This window comes from Apostichopus japonicus, chromosome 10, assembly GCF_037975245.1.
Source record: "Apostichopus japonicus isolate 1M-3 chromosome 10, ASM3797524v1, whole genome shotgun sequence".
In the NCBI taxonomy this organism is placed as follows: Eukaryota; Metazoa; Echinodermata; class Holothuroidea; order Aspidochirotida; family Stichopodidae; genus Apostichopus; species Apostichopus japonicus.
The window spans coordinates 6,679,787-6,699,857 of NC_092570.1; the positions used below are offsets into that span (position 1 = coordinate 6,679,787).

The following is a 20,071-nucleotide window of genomic DNA, read 5'->3' on the forward strand; positions in this document are numbered from 1 at the left end:
CCCTAACCCTTACCCAATCAATAATGATTCATTCCTTACCCAATCAGAAATGATTCGTTCCTTATAAACAAGAGCAACTTCTAGGCAACTTTTTTTTTTTCATATGAAGAAATGACAATTATTTGTCATTGCAATTTAGTATAGTAAACCATCGTTATTACCCCTACATTGCAACACATTCAAGCACCCTCAGAATTACATTACGTTAGTCACATGTTAGGTACTCAACTCAGTTCTCTTGAATACCCTTCTCTGCTGCTTTCTGACTGGGAACAATAAACAGGCATGAGCTTTTGCTGCGAATTCGCGGAATATCCGTGATATCTTTTATCCTAAACTTTTATCCTAACACACTGTAACCTATGCAAACTGGAGCCTATACCACAATTTTTGCAAAAGTTCCATGATTTTTTTTTAACCCAGGCTCATCCCTGAAATAAAGCTGGGTTATGATTCCCTAGTGATGCAATATGCAAATATGCAAATTTTTGGGAAAACTGTGTATTTAATATTCATTATCTATGTCACATGACTTAAGATACCTATGAGTTCATGACATCATGACAATGGATAAAGAAACAAGTCAAACAAACTCAACACATCATGTGGAGAATTGAATCGAATTTTATTATTTGTCAATACGATTCTCGTGCAGCTTTTGAATGTCCTGCTGGTACAGTCTACAACCACTGCGGTTCTGGATGTCCGCCCACCTGTACAGGAGAAGTTGTTGAAACGTGTCCAACAGAATGTATTGAGGTCTGCGAATGTCCCGAAGGTCAAAGTTTATCCGACGGAAAGTGTGTCCCTCTAGAAGAGTGCGGATGTGCTCTAGAAAGCGGAGGATATCTTCCAGTGAGTACAGATCACCGTTTGGCCTCACGCTGCTCATTTCCATAAATAAGTCAAAGAGAACCAGTGAGATCGAGAAATAGCGTTTCCAAACCAATTTCTGTTTGTTAGTTATTTTATTAGGGACAACAATGAAGAAATTGTAGTAATAGTCATACTTTCATCACTAGAAAACAAAACCAGAGCTTTTAAAGAGAAGCAATGAAACAAGAATCTTTTGGTTTGGTGTGCAGTATTGTGCTCTTATATTTCAGCTCTATGATTTGGGACAAAGTTTTGCAAAAAAAGTTTCAAGCTGGTTTTTCACAGCTCTTAAATCTGGATTGAAGTTACAGATGAAAAACAGGCAGATATGTTCCTGACTCTCTGCATGCATTAATTCTCTGTAATATCGAAAATTGTTGCATTTCTTGGAAAAGCTTATAAACTGAAGGCGCTTTGTGCATCACCACAAAATGCTATACTAAAGGACTTTAACCCCTGATCGACCTGGCGAGTTGCCCGCGACACGGACGTGTATTACTTGTGTACTTAGCACTTCGTAATACCTACGTCCGCCGACGTTCACCTCTAGAAATGCCATTTCTGCGTAAGATTTCTACGATATGAATAATCAATCACCTTGTGACCTCACGTCAATTACCCACTACCTGACGAGAAAAAGCTGTCATGGTACTGAATATTAATGAGATCAACTCGGCAGTGGGCGGAGTCGCTTGCCGTTGTTCATCTAATTCATGATAGTATATACTGCGTATATTTTTATCATTTATAACACTTTAATGAGAACTGTGTAGGGGAATACATGACGAATATGATTTTTTCTGATATATTTTGAGTCTCACAATTTTCTGACATTTGTTCGAATTAGTACTAGATTATATTCAACGCACTAGAGTTGTGTCCGAGCTCCGCCCATTCTGATACGTGTATTCATTTTCCGAACCAATCAACTGTTGGTTGAGTCTATTAGCGACACAGGGTCAGAAATCGGAAAGTTGTAAACAACTACAGATGTCGAATGCGGAGCATTCACATCGGTTGCACAGATAACCTGGCGAGAGGTCCTGTGGAGGGATAATTGCTTTATTATTAAAGAGACTTTTTTTTTTTCTTCTTCTGGGGGAAGTGGCTGATAAGTGAAGCATCGTTACAACTGCACTGCATAGAAAGCCATGAATGAATTCTGAGGGAGACATTTCACAATTTAAGCTACTTTTGTTATAAGGCTACCATTGAATTTGATTTTCGATCGCAAAAGCCAACGATTATTGTCGTTGATCAATACAAGCACACATGTGAGGTGTACATTGTTGCATGGAGTTAAAGAACAAAAGGTAGTTATTTTAAGCTATTTTGAATTTAATCGCATACTATTTATTGACCTTTAAGTGCCACCCACAATAATTTGTTAATTTGATGCCTTCTCTTCATTTATTTTATCTTACATCTTTGTCTTTTATTCTGTGTCCTCTAGTCTGGAGGAGAGGCCTTGGTAGATGGCTGTTCTCAGCTCTGTAGCTGCCAGGCCGGCAAACTGACCTGCTCGGCTAGTAGTTGTCATGAGAATGCAGAGTGCGTAACCAAGGGTGGAGTCACAAAATGTTACTGCCAGGAAGGCTATGATGGAGATGGCCAGACATGTAAACCTATTGGTAAGAAGATGGATAGATAGATAAACAGACAGATAGACAGACAGACATACAGATAGATAGTTAGACAGACAGACAGACTGACGGACAGACAGACATATAGACCGATAGATAGACGGACATATAAATAGACGGATAGATAGACAGACCGTTAGATAGACAGACAGATAGACCGATAGATAGACGGACAGATAAATAGACGGATAGATAGACAGACAGATAGATAGATAGACAGACAGACTTAGACAGATAGACAGACAGACAGATGTTTAAACCCTAATGAGAAATATTTTAAGATGTTGTTGAGTTCTTGCAGTTTCAAGTACTGTAATACTTACACAAAGGCATCGTCAAGGACAAAATGATGTTGAATTTTATTTATTTCTTAATCCCAAATTTTCCTGTAATTCAGGTGTGGAATAGCTTATATCTTTAAGGTATTGGATTTTGGATAAATTGGTTGCAGAGTTGTTCAAACCTAAGTTTAGTCTAATTTGTGTCCAAAATCTGGTCAGAGGTTGAGCTATTACCATTGAAGGGTTTACAATAGTTACAATGGCTACTTGCACAATTTTTGTTGTGAAAACCACTTCAAATTGAATAGTGCACAAGTTACATTATTTTAGGAGTGAGTAAAATTTGGTAGAAATTCTACTACAATTACATCTTTTGTGTAATTACGGCACAACCTGCCACCTTCAGCGACTTACATGATATCTTTTCTGATCTATCCAGGTGACTGCGATTGCACAATTTGGGGTGATCCTCATCTCATTTCATTCGACAACGTGCCGTTCGACTTCCAGGGTGACTGCGAATACACTTTGCTCAAACCGTGCGGGGAGAGCGATTTACCGGACTTTGAGCTCATCGGAAACCTGTTCAAGGACTCTCCCAACGACAAATACTCGTACATCCGAGGGATGAGACTGGTGCTGGGAGGAAAGGTGTATGAACTGCTCCACAAAGGGAAGGTCCTTGTGGATGGACTTGTAGAACCTCTCCCCTACAGAGATGAAGAAACCAATGTACAAATTACACCGATATCTACGTATTTGGTGAGCATAATTATCACAACATAAGATTCGATTCTGTCTTTACATTTATCAAATGAGATTCTTTAGTTATAACAGAATAAGAATTTAGAATAAAGGGATTTTAGGAACTTGCTCATCCCCCACTCACTCACACCCACCCCCCCATCCCCCACCCACCCCAACCGACATCCAAAGCAAAACCAGCTAGAAAAAGAAATTCAAATACAGATTCTCTTCCACCCCATGATTATGTACCCATTCAGTATGTACCATTTTAGATGTTACCTTGAATTTTGCACCAAACATTCTCTTCTTCTGAGACTGCCAGAGCCTAAATAGATGTTTTAGTATTTGATATGTTGTTAATAAACATTCTGTACTATGATGACATGTATGTGATTTCTAAGTCAATTTAAAAATAGAATAAAGAATAACAATTAGTATACTACTCTCCAAGCCATGCCATTGCTCTTGCGGAGTAATTTCCCAATTTCATCGTCAACTGTCAAAGTTCTGTCCTGTGATGGTTAACTGTGATCTTGTCTCATAGATCAGGGATTCCCTAACTGGGGTGCATGAACCCCCAGGGGGTGCGTGAGTCCATCCCAGGGGGTTTGTGAAACGTTTCTGAAAGTCAAAACTAGATTACTTTTTGTTGAACTAAAATCTGATATATCATATCATTTAGTAATGTACAAAAGTGGTACCTATCGACAAACTCTTTTCGCGTTCCATTCTCATATGTTGCCAAAGTAGTATCGTACCGTGCATGTGATAAAAACAGGAGCATCTGTCTCATCGTGTGTGATGGGTGATGGATGCGTGATACAATTTGGGATCCGATCTTGAAGTTTCCATATAAATATTTGTTCATCTTTTGTTTTTATTACAATATTACACTATGGACTTGATCTTTAACGAAGCACTGTTATGCATATTATAGTTTAAGAATGACTCAGATCGTGTCTCGAAAAGTCGGGGGTTCGTGGACAACTCTGACATCCACAGGGGGTTCGTGGGGGGATAAAGTTAGGGCAACCCTGTCGTAGATGGTACTTTCGACTTTCTGTTTCTCTACAGTCGCTCACCACCGACTTTGGCCTTTCAGTCGTCTGGACCGGTAACGATGCAACTAAAATTACCGTTTCCAAGGAGAAATTCTTTGACGTTTCATGCGGCCTCTGTGGAACCTGCAATGATGTCAAAAGGGACGAGTTCTTATCAATAACAGGAGAACTAGTGAGTATAATTCCAACAGTAGAAGAGACCAAAGATTTTACTGCTTTTCATTAATATTCAATTTCAAACTGATAAAGTTTGATGTTAATGTCAAATCTACTTAAAGAAACATATGAGAGACTTTTAATTACAGGAAGATGGATCTTAGAAATGAATTATTTTTTCATTTTTTTTTTCTTTTTTTTTTTCACAACAACAACAAAATTACAATATGAAAGGAAATCTTCTATAAAGCCTGAATTGGCATAACAGGGTAGAAGACTCCCGGGTAAAAGAAGAAAAATGTAATACAAGTTGAATGAGCAGAATGATAGAGATACTTTAAGGAGTAATAACTAGACAGGATATCATTGTCCTAGTTCATAAAAAAAATTAGCTATACATGTAATTACTTAATATATAAATATAGCATAAAGACAGTATTAGTATGATGTGATGATCTATTTTCTTAAATACTTCTTAGATAAACTCAACTGTCACCCACAAAAAGAATGCAAGTGGCAATGCGACACATTCGCCTAGCGGCTATCCAAAATCAATATGCAATGTAAAAAAGAAATACTCCAACCAACTAATGATGCAGAACAAGTTTTATAAATTCAACTTCTTAAGTGAATAGGTATTTATTGAGGAGGAACTTTCTCCTTAAAATAATAAAAAAAAGGAACATGCAAAATAAAGGTTACAGCGTTCTGTAATACTGCTTAGGAACACGTAGGACTCCTGAATACTTAGAGATAACAGATTGCTTTGGCGCAGTCTTTACCAGAGGATAACATATACTAGATTTAGCTTAACTACTGAAAAGGTTAAGACTTTCCAAAGTTTTGATACCCCTGGATCTTTTTCAATTGCGAGAGAGCAAACTGGCACGTATAAATTTAGTCTTAATATATATTAGTTGGATATTCTTTTCTCTATAAAAGAATGAGATTACCTCTTCTAGTCTGAAGAGCTTTCCCCCCTTTACATCATGAAATTCTGATTTAACATTTATCTAAAAAAAAAATGAGTTCTGAGTTGTCACTATGACGAATATTGCCTAAAGGTGTTGACAATACTTGTTGACACGTGGTTGCTGATATCAGGTTGTGGTAGGTGTTATAGTCGGTGATAAAACTATCCTCAAAAGCTTCCGGTCTTCGACCCAATGTGAGAGGAAAGTGGCAAATGGTTCCAGTTCTTAAACTGTCAGACGAGCTCTGCAATACAGCTTTACTTTATCCGGTCAGGTGATGTACTTCCATCCCAACTCTGCCGACAAGCTGCCCTATCCAGAACACTAAATATTGTGTGATACTGGAATCTCCAGGGAAAAATTGTGTTTCAAGCTTTCACAGTTAAATGCCAGATATTAATTAAAGTATGCCAGCCCAGGCTTCAATACAGGTATCCTATATATAGGATCCTGTGCCCCATGATATGAAAATCACAATATTGTAGCTCCGTCTTTTTCAGCTAAGAGATATAGCAGGACTCAATCCGATGATGGTATTTTGGAGAGTGAATAAAAATCTTATCCAACACTCACTTCACTGGCTGGATGTGATGTCACACATAATTAATAGTGTATCAATTTGCATAACTTGGCAATACAATACATTGTCATCTTGACTATGTCCTGCCCTGGTAGGTTTCTTTTGTGTGCACTAGCTATGCTATGCTACCCTGTACCTTTGTATTATTATACTATGCCCTGACCTGGTGATGTTTCTTTTGTATACATACTCAATTATGCTACCTTGTATTTTTGTAGTGAATGGAGGGATTAGGGTTTATGTAAATTGTCCTACATCCTTGGATACTACTTTCCAACATCAACAACAACCAGCATTGACTAAAGTAAAAGTTACTAAAAAAACTTTCTAAAATAAACAGCTGACAGATTGACTTCTTCTGTCATACAAATACAAATTAACTAAATTATACTATTCTAATGTGACATCAACGACTTTTTGGACTTTATATTATATATATATATATTAGTCAAAGGACACTTCAGCATGTTGTAACAATTTCAACTACACCAGACATCAAATGAACATGAGACAAAAGATCAGCTGCTGAATACTTCATTAATAGGAATAATTACAAACGTATTGTAGGCACTAATTAACCTTTTCTTATACTGTTACATTGGGAGGTTGGAGGGAGGGGTTATCATGGTTTGTATCTAAAAAGTATGCAATGTGCTAAAAAAAAAAAGGGAGAAAATATAGTCAATAAATGAACAATGCTGGAAGACTGTTTATCATGAAAATGGTCACATTCATCTGCCAGAGGATTTGTCTATATGTTAATTTTACAAAGTTATTTTAGCAAACACATCTATGATAAGGTCTTCTTTGTATAATGTAGTCCTTGGTACTAGAATCGACTGTAATACTTCAAAGATTTGCAACTGAGAAAACTGAGAACCTTGAGAAAACTTTTATCCTCTTAATACAGAAGTGTAACAAGTGTTTGAACCAGTTTACATTGGTTTGATTTCAAAGTAGTTTACATTACTGATCAATGAACATATGTTGCACCTAAGCCACTTTGATGCAAACATAATTGGTAATTCTGAATAGCATCAGGTATATAGAGAGGTAACAAAATAATGTTCTTGACTTGTAGATGATGTCAAAAAATCCATTATGCTATATATTTACAGGTTTTGAAAGCAAATGCATATAAACAAAAAGGAAATTCCTGATTTTGAAATTAAATTACCTCTTTTGTGATGTAGTTCTGCAGAGTGTTAAATGTAGGTCGATTGATGAACCAAGACTGCCATTTAGACATTTTTCAATTTTTATTTAATTTTAATAGCTTAGTAATCCAATTGATTTTGGTAACTCCTGGAAGACGGGAGACAGGCAGTGTGTAGATACACCTGAAGAGATCGTTTGCCCGGTCGGAGGAGAGGCAGAAACTGAAGCTAAGAATGCCTGTAACACTATCATTGATCCATTAGGTGAGTAGAAGTATGGCTGTAATGCTATCTTTGATCCATTAGGTGAGTAGAAGTATGGCAGTAATGCTATCTTTGATCCATTAGGTGAGTAGAAGTATGGCTGTAATGCTATCTTTGATCCATTAGGTGAGTAGAAGTATGGCTGTAATGCTATCATTGATCCATTAGGTGAGTAGAAGTATTAGTAATTATGAATATATTTGATAATTTTCAAGTTGTCTCTTGTTTTTCTTGAAAGGTGCTCTCGCTGTTTGCCATGACTTTGTGGATCCCACACCATTCTACGATGCCTGCGTCTATGACGTCTGTGCGAGCGAGGAAGGAGAAAATTTATGCACTAACATGGATGAATATTCAAAGGCTTGTAGCGATGCGGGCGGTGTGAGTAATTTCTGGTGGAAGGATAGACCGGAGTGTCAACCAGGTAGGTCATTAGATTTAACCAAAATCACCAGTGTTTACATGGTTACGTATCCTACCACCCAAATGCAGCTTACCAATATAAAATGTGTTAATGTGTTAACTACTAGCAGCATTACTGTCACTAGAGAATTTCAGAGATTTCCAAAAAGGAGTATGAAACACAAGCATTTTACATGCAGATGTAGCTACTTTGTTGGTCAAAGAGAAAACTATTGCATAAGATTTTACTTTCATTTGATTGGAACATGTCATTTCGAGCTAATTTCACCAATATTCTGCAGCATGGTAAATACATGATTAGTTAGTGTTTGTTTTTAGGAAACGGATTACTTCGACTGGGATGAATCAATTGGGAAGGTTTATGAGAGCAGACCTCCCAGCGGAACCGTTAAAACTGACCTTTAAAAAACCTTCAGTTAATTTTGTTTGGGAGGTCTGTAAGAGGATTAAAATTGATATTTGTGTTTTTTATTGCTAGCTGAGGTGGGGATGCTGGGAGGGGATGAGGTAGAGGGACCATTCCGTTTCTAATCGACAAGGGAGTAAATGAAAAAATTCTAAAAGAAAAGTGACCCATTCAAGGACAAAGTAATTCTTCCTAGTAGAAACAAATAACAGATGTTTTCCCTGGAGTATTGTCTACTTGGTATCAACAAATCAAATCATTCATGACAAGCCAATCTTGATGTTCACTCTTCAAAGTGAGTTGTGGATCAAGATGTTGAAATTACTGACAGAGTATGGTAATTGTACTTCACAAGACCACTCATCAGCTCCACAGACTGTGATACTAGTGATGGACAACGCCTTTGTATATTACATCTTTCAGAGTGCCCGGATGGATCCATTTACATTCCTAGTTTCCCAGGATGTCCCCCTTCCTGCATTCACCCACAAGGTGACCCCACATGTCCTGGTTCCCTGCCCGTGTGCCTCTGTCAGTTTCCAGCGCTATACCACGATGGCGAGTGTGTAGAGGACTGCACCGGTTGCCGGTTGGAATCTGGAGCGTATGTGAAGGTAACCTATTGTTTTACTTTCTATTTCTATTTCTTTTTGTCTTTCTTTTTTATTATTATTATTATTACTTTAAATTTCAAAAGGTACCATTTCCTTACTAATATAAAAGTAAATTTAAGTCCACCCCCTTGTGAGGAATAGCTGACAACATTACCAATCCATATGGCTCTTGTCTGTTTTGTTTGATCTAAACCTTTATTGTTAACTCTGGAAATCGATATCTTGCACAAAGTGTCACTTCAACACTACAAATTGTAAAAAGAAATACTTATTTTGCTCCAAATATGTTAAATTCTTCACAATATGTCGTTAACATACCCTAAGAGAATCAACGATGAAAATGAAGAGAAAATGAGAAGTCTTTTTTTTTTCTTATTCATTTAGTCCATCTAGGACCTGAATCTACAACCTCTGATACTAACTTCCATTACTTCCAATGCCACACTCTTTATCAACTAAAACGTATAACACTGGTCTAGCATGATTGTCTGACCATTATTTGGTGTTTAATCACTTCAGAAATAGTTCCTTTTGTAAAACCAGTTTTTTTTTTTTTTTTTAAGCTTCAGCCTGACCTTTGGGACAATTTCATCTGTTGCATCTTTTGTTTTCTTTAAGGATGGCACTGTACAAGTCAATGAAGATTGTACAGAGAGCTGCACTTGTGTTGAAGGAGAATTACAGTGCGCACCCTTGGAGTGCCACGAGGCGGCAGAATGTGGAGTCAAGGGCGGTGTACGGGGATGTCAGTGCAAGGCGGGCTATACTGGAGACGGATTGACTTGTGTTGAAGGTGATCGTTTGTTCCCATCAGTAATTCTATTTTTAGGTGTTTTTCTATTCCTTCCTTTCTGTCTGTTTGAGTTGGTATTTAAGGAAGGCATGTGTGTGACTTGAGAGGAAAGGTAGTGCAGCATCACCCCCACCCCCACCCAAACCCCACCCCTTTTGCAGCCAAGACATGATTATATGATAGAGATCATGACCAACTAATTTCTTAATAGAACTTGTTTTTTTTAGGAGATCAACAGTTTAAATCTTGTTCTAGCCCAAAACTTTCTTTGCTGTCATAAAATTTCTTGAAAGGCTATGAGCTATGATGGTGCAAACCGCCAGGTTAATTTCCGTATCAAAAATCTATTGTAAAAACAATATTTTCTTGCAGATATTATATGCATTAGTTTAATTGATTGCTCCAAAGTGTTTGCTTCCATCAGTCAGAATCTAACATCATGAGAGTAGTTAAAGAGAGAATTCTCTAAATATTTTAAATACTTTATGAAATGCAGATGGTAAGATTAAATTGAGTGACTAGATCACAGCAGGTTAAAGATGAAAAGTTGTCAATGTTATGTGCAGCGTAGATACCAAGTGAGTAAGAGGTGGGTCGTATGAAAAATTTGCATACTCATAAAGCCATATGTGCATTAAATGTTACATAAGTACATTACAATCTTCCCTAGCTGCCTATAGCAAATACCACCCAAGTTCCCTGTTTTTGGCCAAAAACAGGGGAGATTGATGATCTACCTGAGCTGGTGATGCTAGCCATTCTGAATGCTCTTCTGCACAAAGTCATGACTAAACACACAGTGTACTATTTCAATGGTCAAGCCAAACTTGTCCTTACACACAGGACAGTAGTGCTTGCCATTAGTGCACTTGTGTTTACAATCATATGGTGACTGGTCAATGAATTATGTGCACTCATGGATGAGGCCTAATGACAGTATTTGGGTAGTTTATGCTATCAGGTAACAAATTAATAATGCTAAAGTGAATTTGAGGTGGACTGTTTTTCTATAGGCAGGCTTGACCATCATGTAACTATTTGTCGCATGACAAGAATTTGAAAAAAATTATTCTCATTCCTTTGCTGTTCTTACTCAGTAAATTCTTGCTCAGTGAGCTGTTCTTACTCGGTTAGTCACTTTAAGTTGTTCACTGCCTGATTAACGATCTAACAGCATCTGTTTACTCTACAAATATTAGGAATTTCAGAGTGAGATAAAAAGAAAGATGGTGTGATAATAAGTTGTTTCAATAACTTGGAGGAGAGAAACCAACATTTCAATTCTCATTTGTTAAATCAATCTAGCTGCCTGTGAGTGCACTGCCTGGGGTGACCCTCACTACGTCACCTTCGATGGTGCCCGGTACGACTTCCAAGGAGATTGCGAGTACGTCCTGGTGGAGAGATGTACCGAAGATGAGAATGACCCGATTGAACCCTTCCGGGTCATCGCGAACAATCTCAAGATAAAGCCGACGGACTTGGTATCGTACACAAGAGCGGTGCGTCTTGAAACGAGAGGCAAAACCTACGAGATCCAAGACGATGGCACTGTATTTATTGACGGTATCCAAGAACCCTTACCGTACAAGGATGATGTCGTGACCGTACAGCGGCTGTTACCGAACAAAGTAGTAAGTGATCGCCTGATTTATTAAAATGTAATAAATGTTTGGAGCATTCAAAACTTTTTTACCAGAGGTGACTGAAGATGAACAATTATGAGGAATAGCAAGTTATGACATAACACACCACAGGACTTTCATGGTAATGGTTTGATATTTCCTGTCCATTCTATCGCCACGCCACCACTTTTCTATTCTTCCTATTTTAGATTTCTTTTCCTTAACACTTTCCCTATATATATATTTGCCTTATATGTCTCCTCCATATACCCCTCCTCCATATAAACCTTGCCCCCTCCCCCCTTGTGACCGTGTCCTCTTTAGAGACCTTTTTCCTCGTAATCTAGACATGCTTCTTTGCTGTTTATCTAGGTGATTGACACCAACTTCCAGCTGTCTATCATGTATAACAGTCCTGCTGGAGTTAAAGTCAAAGCCTTCCACGACACCCACTTAGGAAAGACTTGCGGTCTGTGCGGTACCTGCAACAAGGATCCCAGTGATGAATTTCAACTACCATCAGGAGATATGGTAAGTATAATGTACACTTTAAAGCGAAACCGTATTGCCCTAGGTTGTCATAGCAGCCATGCTGGGAACACTTACATTTTGCACATGTGACCCCCCTCCCCCCCCCCATTATTCACTCTTCCAGGAATGTAATAATTCAAATAAGGACCTTCCCCACCGGCCCACACCCCTCCCTCAAAACAAACAAAGAGAAACATCTTCTAGATAGATCAAATTACCCATTCCCAAAATTCTCTTCCTACTCTTTGCCTGAAAAGGCCGTGATATTTTGACTGATGTGATCGCACAATGTGACTTTCCTTAAAAAAAAAAAATTAAGCTCTCTAATTAAACCCATTCGATTAACTTTTATCAACGTTCAGAATCCAGAAATAGGGCCACGTTGGTCGTAATCCCCTTTGTATACATACACTTGAATAGCGTCGTTCATAAAATTTGTTCATGCATTTTCACAAAGGCAACCAACGCTGTCGAATTTGCCAATGCCTGGTCAAATGGTGGTAGAACTTGTATTGAGGATGAAGGTGAGGAACCCTGTAAAGAAGGCTCAGAAGACAAGACAAATGCCGAAGACAGCTGTAGCGTCTTAACGTCTGTCTCGGGTAAGTCGGATGAAAGTTTCCCTCAATTTAGAGACAGATAGATGTATGTATGTTTAGATCCTCCTGCAAGCAGGAACTCGCAATGAAGCCATCATTGGCTCATCAAAGCCGCAAGCTGACCAAAGTCAGTCTCTTAGATTCATATTTTAACGTCCATGATTATGAATTGTCAATTGTCAACAACTCTGTAACTGGACGACACATATTAATCTTGGAGTGACTCGAACTCGGTACCTTATGCTTGAAAGGCACCGGCGGTAACCACTGAGGTAACACTCCTTAGATGGTATATTCCAGCCCCATCAATTGGCTAGAAACATTCCTTCAGATTATTGTTGACCAACTTGTTCATTTATTTATTTCTTTGTAATCTGAGAGACTAAAGTCTTCCATTTTTCATAGACCACTGCATCGACTCAATTCTCTGTTAGTGTCTTTGGAGGCATCCTCATTAAATTTAAGTAGATAATCTGACAGCGTCTGAGTCATTCAAGCTGATAATCCAGGACCCTATAGTCTAGGGGAGATCAGCATCTCATTTTTAAAACAAAGAACCATGGATAGTTGTGAGTTCATTGATGATGTAGTATGTAGTATCACTTACAGTAATGAGATAATATGCTATGGTAACCAATCCAGTATGTGTGAACAGAGTGCCAAGCCATTACTTCATGAAGAGGATATCAAAGCAAGGAAAGAATGATCATGTGACACCTGAGCTTTGACCATTTTACTTCCGGGGGTGTTTTCTTAGGTACTGTTGTAAGGACGTAGTGTATGTAATGATATGTCTAGGGCTCTTTTGTATAGTATCTTCGTTACGCTCACCCCGACACTGAACTTTATCTTTCACAATGGACAGGTCCGTTTGCAGAGTGCCGCGCCATCTTGGATCCCTCTGCCATATTCGACGCTTGTTCAGTGGACGTTTGTGTCACGACCGACAAAGCCGAAGCCCTCTGCACCAACCTGAGAGTCTACGCTAGGGCCTGTCTAGATGCAGGCGGGGATCCTGGAAACTGGTGGGAGACTGTCACAGAGTGTGGTAAGGTTTAACTTGTGTCCAAGAAAGTCCAACCAACTTCAACAAAAACAATAGTTCACCATTCCACAAAATGAAGAAATCTGTTGAATATGCTCAAAGTTGCACTATGCATGAGCTACCTGGTTAAAATATTAAGAATTAGACAATATTATCATTATTTATTATTATTATTCCATAGATTGCGTCTCGCATTGTCTAAGAACATATCCTGAGGTTATACTGATGTACTTAGAACACTGTCGAGCTAATACTTATAAATGCTGCCATCGTAGCAGCATTTAACGCATAAAAATTGACGGTTTTGGTGACATATTTTTTCCTCATTCCTTCTTCGCTTTGCCATCCTTGTGAATGTATGGTTTCTGCTAGCCTGAGACATACTTATTTATAGTTTTGTATTTTGCATCTGATTATCTTATGGTTCCTTGATTGTTATATTTATATGTATGTATTTTATATATATATGTATTACATATATGAATGTATTGTATGTATGTATCGGTTGAACTCGTACTGTTGTCTCAGAACCAACATTTTCTATTGACACTGTTTTAATATGATCCTTGAGGATCACCCTATGAACTAAGCTACTTGTGCTTCTGGGTCAGAAGTTAGAACCAGTTTGTCATATTACTCATAATTCTGTTTCCAAACCCAGCATGTTTTATTGACACTGTTAATGGACCTTGTCGGTCAGTCTGTTGACCTATGCGTAATCTATTCCAGAACTATTTTGTTCTATGTTCTTTGATCCACGTGGGAAACCATCTTGTCCAATTTGAGATATTTTTATGAACTGTACGGATAAGCAGATAACGAATAACTCCTGCTTATTCCAGAACCACCTTGCCCTGCCGATATGGTGTACGATCCTTGCGGTTCAGCCTGTCAACCTACGTGTGCCGGAGAGTCAGCTGAAGACTGTAAGTTCCTCTGTGAGGAGGTCTGCGTTTGTCCTGAGGGTCTGATGCTAGATGTAGATAGATGTGTACCGGAAGCAGAATGTGGCTGTAAACTACCAACTGGAGGTTATATTCAGGTAGTTATGTCAAACTTCATGCCTCTGACTGGTACCCCATAAGACTGTACCCTCTCCCCACTGCCCCCCCCCCCCAACATCCTCCTCCACAATCACACACCCATGGTACTTCATATATGAACTGTAAGAAATGAAACAGCACATTTCTCAAAGTTACGATACAAGATCCAAGGCCACAATTGTTACATTTAGTTTTCTGAGTATTCTTTTTACATGCTTAGAAATTTAACAATCTTCACAAATATCATTACAGAGGTTACTTGCTGCTTTTATCGCTTGAAATTTTGGGAAACAAAAATTTCAATGTAACTGTACATTCAGGATGCATTTAATATTTATGTCACTTTCTTCCTTACCTGTCTCCCCATAAGAAGTGCATTCTGTGTATCAGACTAGTGGTATGTTGATGCTGTTAACCATTGGTTGATTGGGAAATGAGAGCATTTTATATCTCTTTTCATTTAAGAAAAAAAGGTCTGTTGTAATGATATTTTTTCTTCAATCTACAAGGACTTAATCTCTAAATATGAATGGCACATCATTGATTTGTATTTGCTTTTAGAAAAACACTGAAGTTTGATTACGTTGCTTGAAGTGACGGTCTGTGAATCCCTGAATCACCTCTATTATAAAGTGCCAAAATTCTTTGGTTCTGTTTACAGATAAAGTGACAGGTTCTTTGGTTCTTTTTACAGATAAAATGACAAATTCTTTGGTTCTGTTTACAGATAAAGTGACAAATTCTTTGGTTCTGTTTACAGATAAAGTGACAAATTCTTTGCTTCTGTTTACAGATAAAGTGACAAATTCTTTGGTTCTGTTTACAGATTAAGTGACAAATTATTTGCTTCTGTTTACAGCAAGGTGAAGAGGTCATGAATGAGGACTGCAGCGAGGTCTGTCGTTGTACGGAGACGGGATTAGATTGTTCAGCCAATACCTGTCCTAGTAAAGCCACATGTGATGTGAAGAACGGAATCAGGAATTGCTACTGCCCTGACCAATATGTAATGAAAGATGGTACATGTGAAAGAGGTAGGTGTAGGTTAAATGCAGGTGAAAAGTACCTGTGAATGGTGGAAGATGGTACATGTGAAAGAAGTAGGTGTAGATTAAATGCTGGTGAAAAGTACATGTGAATTGTGGAAGATGGTACATGTGAAAGAAGTAGGTGTAGGCTAATTGCAGGTGACCATTACCTGTTACATGGCGAAGGATGGTACATATGGAAAAGTGAAGTGTAGGTTAAAGGCAAGTGAGTATTACCTGTAAATGGTGAAAGGTGGTATATTTAAAAGAGGCAAGTGTAGGTTAGATGCAGGTGAGCATTAACCTCAACATGGTGAAGGTTGGTACATGTTTAAAAGTTAGGTTAAATGCAGGTAAACATTACCTGTAAATGGTGAAAAGTGGTACATTTAAAAGAGGTAGATGTAGGTAGGTTACAGACTGTGACTCGGTAACCTTTTTTCTTCCTTTTATCTTTATATTAACTGAAAGTCTTAAAGCTATGCTCGCAATGTTTGCCTTTCATATATTAAAGATTTTCCAGGATTAAACAGTTTTGGGTGTTTGATATCATTGTGAACATGATGCCAATAATTATATCATACTGTGGAACGATCCATTTGTGCTCCATATCAAGCTGTAGCCCTTGCCCAGAATCTATAGTAATATGGTTTATTTCACTTACAAAGGTCCTTGCGTGTGTAGCGTGTTTGGCAACCCTCACTTCACAACTTTTGACAAGTTGGCCTATGACTTCCACGGGGAATGCGAATACATCCTGGCTCAGAAGTGCGGAGATTCAGAGATATTACCAGACTTTAAGTTGTTCGGTCAACTCAACAAGAACGCCCCCCGAGACGAGGTCTCGTATCTCCGTTACCTGAGGCTGGAGCTGGACGGCGTCTCGTACGAGATATTCCTCGGAGGCAAAGTCAAAGTGAACGGACGGAGAGTGTTTTTGCCCTACGTAGACGAGGAGAAGGGGATCACCGTTGGAAATCAAGTCTTTGGATTTACAGTGAGTTTTTTTTTTGCTTTGTTTCCTGTCTGGTGGCAGAAGTTACATCGGGAGGAAAAACCCTTCCCCGACGTACCCGGGGTGGAAAAAGGGTCCCAAAGGGACTAAACAGGAGCGAACTCACCAAAACAGGAGGTAATAAGGCTTCAAGTGAGCTGCGCGAATGCGAAACAAGCATCAAAACCTTCAATGTAGACTTGCAACTGAACAGAGCAAGTCACAGGAAAAAAATGACCAGGCCAAGGCACAGGATCTGGCCCGACAGAGCTGGCTAGACTGGCTGCCCTTGGCAGGCTACAGTATAGTTGGTGGTATTTTTGTTTGTTTGTGAGTTGAGCGCCGATGGTGCGGGAAAATGCATGAGTAATTTGTCCAGAAGGTAAGGAGTTCCCGATGTAGGTAGCCCCACTAATCAAGTGGGGATAGTTTCATGGATGTGACCCTTTCTGTGATTGGGTCTTTATCATCAGGAGGGGAGTGTTAGAGATTGGAAAAGGCTAGAAGAGTGATAGCTACTTTCTTTACACTGAAACTTACATTTCTTTGTTAAAATGACTGTTTTATTGTGTTGGATATTTCCCTCCATGGTTGCATGATTTTTCTCTCTATATGATGGTCAAATGATACCTGACTAGTTTTATTGATGAAAAATGGATGGGAAAAAAAGTTGTCAGTTGCAGTATTAGTTTATGCAATAAAATGGGTTCATATGATCTTTTATATCTTTCGTAATCTGTTGTTCCTCTTTAGACTATCGCTGCTGAATTTGGACTGTTTGTGATGTTTGACAACGTACAAAAGGCCGAGATCCATGTACACGCCCAACATGCTGGCCAGACATGTGGTATGTGTGGTACATGTACAGAGACACAGTCTGATGAACTAACATTACCTAATGGAGAACTTGTAAGTATTATATGTATGGTATGGTATGTGTGGTACATGTACAGAGACACAGTCTGATGAACTAACATTACCTAATGGAGAACTTGTAAGTATTATATGTATGGTATGGTATGTGTGGTACATGTACAGAGACACAGTCTGATGAACTAACATTACCTAATGGAGAACTTGTAAGTATTATATGTATGGTATGGTATGTGTGGTACATGTACAGAAACACAGTCTGATGAGCTAACATTACCTAATGGAGAACTTGTAAGTATTATATGTATGATATGGTATGTGTGGTACATGTACAGAGACACAGTCTGATGAACTAACATTACCTAATGGAGAACTTGTAAGTATTATATGTATGGTATGGTATGTGTGGTACATGTACAGAGACACAGTCTGATGAACTAACATTACCTAATGGAGAACTTGTAAGTATTATATGTATGGTATGGTATGTGTGGTACATGTACAGAGACACAGTCTGATGAACTAACATTACCTAATGGAGAACTTGTAAGTATTATATGTATGGTATGGTATGTGTGGTACATGTACAGAGACACAGTCTGATGAACTAACATTACCTAATGGAGAACTTGTAAGTATTATATGTATGGTATGGTATGTGTGGTACATGTACAGAGACACAGTCTGATGAACTAACATTACCTAATGGAGAACTTGTAAGCATTATATATGGTATGGTATGTGTGGTGCATGTACAGAAACACAGTCTGATGAGCTAACATTACCTAATGGAGAACTTGTAAGTATTATATGTATGATATGGTATGTGTGGTATATGTACAGAGACAGTCTGATGAACTAAAATTACCTAATGGAGAACTTGTAAGTATTATATGTATGGTATGGTATGTGTGGTACATGTACAGAAACACAGTCTGATGAACTAAAATTACCTAATGGAGAACTTGTAAGTATTTATGTATGGTATGGCATCTGTTCATATTTATATCTATTTATGAACTCCATGTTTCATGGGGGGGGGGGGATTTTGAAGCATTATGCACACAGTTAGGAAAAGGTTTACTAAAATACCTCAGCAAAAGTGTACATAGAATTGTGAGCTTTGGTTGACAGAATTTCCTCTGTTAGGAATATCTTTGAATATGCAATTTATTGTAACATGTATGCTATATAATGGCTTCTTGTTTGATGTATGTTGCTATGATACAGGCCACAACCGTGGAGGCATTCGGAGCTGCCTGGAGAAATGACGAGACATGCGGAACAGAGGAAGTGACTGAAAATCCCTGCAAACCAGGCTCGGATGGAGAAACAAAGGGCAGAGACCTCTGCAGTCTTCTGATAGCCGTTCCAGGTAAAGCATTAAATCTGATGCTCTGATGAATAAACTTTACATGAACATGAATATTTAGCAAGACATGTTATCAAATCTCAACACACTAACTATACCACATTTTACATGATCATGGATATTTAGCAAGACATGTTATCAAATCTCAACACACTAACTACCACATTTTACATGATCATGGATATTTAGCAAGACATGCTATCAGACCTCAACACACTAACTATACCACATTTTTCCTGCAGCAAAGCTGTTTACATCGTGTGGAAATTTTATCATCATGGTAGATGTATTTAGTGATGAATAAAACACCCCTCAAAATCAAACAAGTGGCTTTCAATATTAACAAGTGGCTTTCAGTATTTTGTATTCCAAGGAAAGTTATAAACAGCTATGGACAGATAGAACTGTTTGCATTGATGCAAGGCACAGTATAACATTGTCTTGAAGACCCTATTTAGTCAAATTCCTTCCACCCCCTCCCCCCCCCCCTCATTCTTCCCCAGCTCTATTTGAATATACAAATCACCTTCTTAGCGATGATCTTTCTGTTTCGAATAACTAAAAGAAATTGCCAAATTTGAAATAGTGCAATAAAGGGTGAAGTATTGCTTATGTCATTATTCTTGTCAGTTTGAATATTTGGATATTGAATGTACTGAAAGTTGTGTACTAAAGTTACAAGAGCCTGACAATTCCATCCCATCAGGATCTTCATGAGAAGCAGGCTAAACTAAAACGTGGAGACATACATGTTCAATTTGGCTGATATGTTAGTTGGAAAATTGAAAAAATGAATAAAGTTGAACAAGACAACTCAATGTATAAAGTGAGAAGAGAGGTAGCCAAAAATGCTTGTATTAAAAACATTTAGCAGCAAAATTTCCATTTTTTTTTTACAGTCAAACTAGGGATACAAATAATTGCAAAACTGTCATCCATTCACAATACTATTGATTTAAATGATTTTTTTTCTATGTATGTGTTTC

At 38.2% G+C, this 20,071-nt stretch overlaps 1 protein-coding gene across 3 annotated transcripts in view; it reads left to right on the forward strand.

Annotated features, from left to right (window-relative positions):
- Window positions 1–20,071, forward strand: part of LOC139975128 (IgGFc-binding protein-like) — a 59,601-nt gene that overhangs the window by 19,590 nt on the left and 19,940 nt on the right. For all 3 annotated transcript variants that reach the window (XM_071982763.1, XM_071982764.1, XM_071982765.1), the window contains 17 exons: window positions 656–855; window positions 2,330–2,507; window positions 3,240–3,562; window positions 4,622–4,780; window positions 7,595–7,739; window positions 7,978–8,163; window positions 8,992–9,182; window positions 9,801–9,975; window positions 11,281–11,609; window positions 11,973–12,131; window positions 12,589–12,733; window positions 13,596–13,778; window positions 14,618–14,817; window positions 15,678–15,852; window positions 16,515–16,843; window positions 17,594–17,749; window positions 18,944–19,088. In XM_071982763.1, the coding sequence (XP_071838864.1) occupies window positions 656–855; window positions 2,330–2,507; window positions 3,240–3,562; window positions 4,622–4,780; window positions 7,595–7,739; window positions 7,978–8,163; window positions 8,992–9,182; window positions 9,801–9,975; window positions 11,281–11,609; window positions 11,973–12,131; window positions 12,589–12,733; window positions 13,596–13,778; window positions 14,618–14,817; window positions 15,678–15,852; window positions 16,515–16,843; window positions 17,594–17,749; window positions 18,944–19,088 (3,378 nt within the window). The remainder of the gene's footprint in view (window positions 1–655; window positions 856–2,329; window positions 2,508–3,239; window positions 3,563–4,621; window positions 4,781–7,594; window positions 7,740–7,977; window positions 8,164–8,991; window positions 9,183–9,800; window positions 9,976–11,280; window positions 11,610–11,972; window positions 12,132–12,588; window positions 12,734–13,595; window positions 13,779–14,617; window positions 14,818–15,677; window positions 15,853–16,514; window positions 16,844–17,593; window positions 17,750–18,943; window positions 19,089–20,071) is intronic.